Raw genomic sequence first — 5,427 nt, forward strand, 5'->3', positions numbered from 1 at the left:
TCCATGCAACAAATTTAAATATAAAATAATCAAGAGTAACATATTGTGATAGTAAGTAAAAAGAGAGTCGACGTATGTTTTCGAGTCATAGAATTAACATATTATGATAATGTTTGAGATTCAACTCATCTAAACTTTTTAAAAATGCTAACAACTTTAATTTTTCAACTTTTTCTTTTAACCCTCACTATTATTGAATTCGCCTAAGTCTCACAATAATTTTATTCATAAGACAATGATCGGTAGAAATTAAGAATGAAAAGAGAGTGTTCTTATTAAAAAGGGGATATTATTGTGGCGCGTGGGGTGTTGGTGATAGTGAGTAGCGTGAAATGATATGATACAAAACCCGCACACAAATCTTTCCTCCATACCATGTCCATGTCCATGTCCTTCTCTTCCCATTCCATGCCATGGATTTGTGAAAGTATCATCAACTAGTTATAGTTGTTGCATAATGCATTAGTAACTGTGTAACATTACTTATCTTCAATGTTCATTCATGCTGTTCACACCAACAACACAACACCGCACCGCACGTTAACTAACCCAACCAAACCAACTTTCTCGTAACTCTCAAAACTCCTCAAACCATATTCAATATTTTCACACCAAGACCAAGAGAGAGAAAAAAATGGAACATAACAACAACAACAACAACATGTCTTCTTCACAAGACGAAATCTCTCTTTTTCTTCATCAAATTCTTCTCCGTTCATCTTCATCTTCTTCCATGCCAGGATCCATTAACCAGCTTCAAGATGGAAAGATCTCAGCCCTTGATTCAACTTCTAGATCAAACCATGCTATAAATGTCACTTCCTCTTCTGTTGGAGCAGGAGGAGGACTCAGTGGTAATGACACTGATGAATATGACTGTGAAAGTGAGGTATTATTATTACTATTTTCTACTCTTCAAGTTTCAACCTTTCTTTTTATGTATTCATGTGGGGTACCTAGTTTCTATATTTTCTTCATAACAAAGTATCTTTTACTAATTTTGTTAGAGTACTATCATAAAATAATGACACTGTTTTTTTTTTTTTTTTTTTATTTTTTATTTTTTATTTTTTACTCAATGTCTTGGTTTTTAATGCAAGCAATAAAACATAGTAATTTATTGTTTGTATATGTATTTTGGCTATGTCTCTGACTCAAATTGTTAACTGGGATTGTTGTGTGTCCTAAAAAGACTATAACTTTGGTTCTCGGTCTGTTTCTAGTGTGGATCTTTGTTTGCTACATTTTGATTTAGATGAATTTGTCGTTTTGTTGTTTTTGTTGGGATTTGATTTTAGGGTTAAAAATTGCATCTTTTGCAGGAGGGTGTTGAAGCATTGATTGAAGAAGTTCCAACAAAGTCAGTTGGTGCTTCTAGGAGTTCTTCAAAAAGAAGTAGAGCAGCTGAAGTTCATAATTTGTCAGAAAAGGTTTGTCATTTTTTGTTAATTGTTGTTTCTTGATTTCAATTTTATTTGTGGTTATGTAATTTTGCTTGTGGGACTTGTTGAGCAGAGAAGAAGGAGTAGGATCAATGAGAAAATGAAAGCTTTACAAAATCTAATTCCAAATTCTAACAAGGTGCATAACATTTTTAGACCTTAGTTTAAAGGGTGTGATTTTTTATTTTTTTTAATTAGAATTATTATTCTTAACGTAGTGGATTGTTTCCATGTGTGTGACAGACTGATAAAGCTTCAATGCTAGATGAAGCTATTGAATACCTTAAACAGCTTCAGCTCCAAGTACAGGTTTGTATCTCTTTTATTTACTGCACTTTAGGTCCCACCCTTACACTAATTTTTACTTTTTACAACACAACCACCCTATTCTCAGCCCATCATCAATATTCAATACTGAATATTTATGAAGCATTGACACATACGCCAGTGTCTTACAAGGCACCGAAACTAATTTGAGAAGATGTGAGTAATTGATTCTAAATACTTCTCTCGGCGGCTTACATTGACACTTGTCGGACACCAGACATGTCTTCAATTTGAAGCGCCAGTGCTAGATAGATTAATATTGATTACTATTGGAGATTTTATGATCCAGAGAATTACCAACACTTGAAGGATTATTGTCTATATTTTCGACTATGATGACCAAATGCGTTCGCTAGGCGTTCTTTTGTTATAGCTAATTGCATATATATGTAAACCTCGGGTTAGTTGCTGTTGAAACTGTAAATGTATATTGAGTTTTGTTGATGTCTTTAATGCTTAATAACTAAATAGGATAATTTGTGGAATAAAAAATGAAGAAATGTTTGTCAATTTTCAATCAAGCAAATTGGAATATTGTTGTTATTATAGAGAATGAATCTAATTTTGATCGAATGAATTTGCTATTGAAGGTAGCTTAGTTACTGAACAGTATGTGACCCTTATGATGATATTTCAGATGCTGTCATTGAGAAATGGATTGAGTTTGCATCCTATGTACTTTCATGAAGGCTTGCATTCTCTGCCTTTGTCTCGGATGAGTACGGAGTTGAGTGAAGGAAACGGTTCTAATCCTTTAAATATGACATCTACTCTGCCTCATCCCCAAGACAACCCCTTGCTCTATCCATCAAATCTACCAAACAAAAACACATTGCCGAGTCAGCCATCAATGTCTTCCTATCCTTCATATATTAACGACACGGAAACTTCTTTCGGGGTGGAATCTGGAATCCCAGCACAGAAAGAACGTCTTCAACGATCTTCAGAGGTAAGCGAATCCTACAAACTGGAATGTTTATAATGTTAGTCCTTGTTACATGTTTTCTCTTGATTTGTGAAGCCAATGCACGGCGAAGACTTGTTGCAGCACCAGCAATTGAATGCAATAAATTCTTTTACCAATCTATTAGGTGGTTCTCAAGGTGCGCATGTTTCTTGTTTTCTAAATCAATGTAACTGTTCCATTCTTATACAAGAATCTCACGCTCCTTGTTTCATAACTTCAGTTGTCAAAGAATTTCAGTCGGGCGCAATGGCTACATCTACTACTAACAATACTTTGCAAACTTGTGTCGCTGGAAGAGATCAGTCAGGAGTGGTCATGAGAAATAGCGAGCCCAACATTATATTTACATCGCAGTTAAGTAGGTAAATGGTATATGATGCACGCCAAGATTAGATGACAAAAAAAAAAAAAATCAGATTTTGAAGTTTGTCGCGCTTCAAAATACGTATTTTTAATTTTACTTGCCTCATACACATAGGAATCCCTTAAGCATTTTGTGGTGTTGGTAAGTGGTAACAAGCCTCTGGCCTATTTGACTTGGAGGATGAGTTTACATACCCAATTTCTAAAGTTAGTAAATTATCTATAATGTATGCAGACAATATAACTACTAATTGTTGTGCTGGGTATATAAGCACCCTTCTGCGATGATTTCAGCTTAAGATAATGTTTATTGATGTGTGGACAACAAAAATGATGTCAAAATAACATTTGTCGAAGTACTTGGGAAGAAGACTTTATGGGATACTATTGTATTGTTAGATGCAGACAAAAAATTGGAACTTGTAAAAGAATTAATGTTGAAAATCTTGACCAAGATTATTGTTTTTATTTTATTTTTTATCTTTATTGTTTGTGGAAGTAGTTGCATCGACCAGCTTTTGGGTGCATGCATGTAAGAAAACGAGATTTTGTCACCTTATTCGAAACACGAGATAGTGTACACTACTAGCAGTTTTTAACAATCATCACGCCACAGTCCACATGCTAGTGTTTATAGATTGTGGTGATAATTTATTTATTTTTAAATAGCAAAAATTTAGATGCGTTGTGCTTCAAGACCTACTATAAGACGAATCGCTCAATGATTTGTAAATTAAGTATGAGTTGAAATCATATCCTTCTGAGATAAGTTTCAACTCTTTATCAATTGAATCAGCTTTAAATTGTGGATATAATTGGTAATTCATGCCTTCTTTAGCACGCATTGATGCATGTGTGCACTTTTAACGAAATTAGTTTATGTTTGTAGATTATTAACAAATATTTGAACTAGATTCTAGAGTTTATTTTTTTTATTTTGGTAGTATATTGGAGTATCCATCAGAGCAAACAAAAATAACTACAAATCATGCATGCCCAAAGAAACAATCAATGTCAGACCTCAACTTGGTAACAAGATCATGCACTCATGTTTGGATGACATTTCTCATTTATGTTTATATTTTTCTCAATATTTCATTCAAGAAATCCAATCATGTGTAAACATCTATTCTATCTTGTTGAGTTTTAACTGTCGGTGGTTGAGTGCTATATCGTTATGAATGAGTAAAATGTTAGACATATAATTTAAGTGATTTGTCTAATGTCTTAAGGTTTTGGAAGGAGATCATGTGACATCTCTCTTATGGTCATAGAACATTGACTAGTTATTACTCCCGGCACTCATTGGACTCCCCAACAAATCTATATTTAACAATTTGCCTCATAACTCGAAATCAGTAGCTAGGTACACTTCCATCTTAATCCTGATCAAGTGCCAAATATTCATGTATGGATGGACAATATTAATGGAGCCATCTAACCAAATCAGGTTGCTACTGATTAATTAAGAATAGGATGGATGACACATTCGAGAAACCTTCTTCCTGGTTCGTTGCATCAAAGAATGTATCAATTCATTGTTATGGGATTATGCTAAATGTTGCTAAATTAGCTGAAGTAATCCATCTCATCTGGTAATGAAAAACAATAGAGTGTTTACATTCCAATTATGAAGAAATTTCTATCCTTATAATGTTGATGGAAGTTTGCTTGATAATTTGTTTGAGAAATCCTTTTTTTTACACAAGAAGGCTGTTTGAGAAATGCTTTGGGATAGAATATCACCAAGTCATCCAAAAAAATAAAATCACTAATAGTGTTGTTGTCGATCGTTTAAAAAAATAAATGACTTTTTCATATAAAAACAAGATAAATAAATTGCACCCCACCCCACCCAAAAAAAAAAAAAAGATAAATTAAATACCTTGTTTGAAATTTTAAATCACTTTTTTTCTTCATATAAAAACTTTATATTTAGTCAAAAGACTTCTGGTGCTAGTGCAGTTTTCTGAACTTCTAGTGTAGTTTTGCATAAAATGTTCATATTCAAATGGACCTAAAATAAAACAGTTAAATGATCTAAAAAAATCTAAGACTAACACAATTTTTTTTTTAGAGGAAACAAAAAATGAATATTATTGAATGTTATTGGATGTCTTTTTGAGAAAATCACTTGGATCTAATTTTGAATATACATAAATTTAATTACTTTTTTTTTTGTTGTGACAAATACTTATTTTTTTTATCAGTATGGATGGAATACTGCATTAATCTATTAATTGTTGATTTTATGCTTTCACCTGGGTTCTCAATTATAAGAAAAAATTATTAGTAATTTTTCAAATATTTTATTTCCATTTTTTATTT

At 32.6% G+C, this 5,427-nt stretch overlaps 1 protein-coding gene across 1 annotated transcript; it reads left to right on the forward strand.

The window, feature by feature from the left end:
- The first annotated feature begins 328 nt into the window (after window positions 1-328).
- Window positions 329-3,572, forward strand: LOC11415523 (transcription factor SPATULA). The gene is made up of 7 exons (XM_003611666.4): window positions 329-889; window positions 1,323-1,430; window positions 1,516-1,581; window positions 1,686-1,751; window positions 2,407-2,718; window positions 2,791-2,872; window positions 2,957-3,572. The coding sequence occupies exons 1-7, from the start codon at window positions 635-637 to the stop codon at window positions 3,100-3,102; spliced, it is 1,035 nt and encodes a 344-aa protein (XP_003611714.1). The 5' UTR covers window positions 329-634; the 3' UTR covers window positions 3,103-3,572.
- Window positions 3,573-5,427: the final 1,855 nt, after the last annotated feature.

The sequence above is a fragment of the Medicago truncatula genome, chromosome 5 (assembly GCF_003473485.1).
Source record: "Medicago truncatula cultivar Jemalong A17 chromosome 5, MtrunA17r5.0-ANR, whole genome shotgun sequence".
Lineage (NCBI taxonomy): Eukaryota > Viridiplantae > Streptophyta > Magnoliopsida > Fabales > Fabaceae > Medicago > Medicago truncatula.

Excerpts from the sequence above, each read along its gene's own strand:
- LOC11415523 (XM_003611666.4), top strand. The coding sequence starts at position 635 with ATGGAACATAACAACAACAACAACAACATGTCTTCTTCACAAGACGAA. Across the intron at positions 1,582-1,685 it reads TAATTCCAAATTCTAACAAG|ACTGATAAAGCTTCAATGCT; the intron begins GTGCATAACATT and ends TGTGTGTGACAG. Across the intron at positions 2,873-2,956 it reads TCTATTAGGTGGTTCTCAAG|TTGTCAAAGAATTTCAGTCG; the intron begins GTGCGCATGTTT and ends TCATAACTTCAG.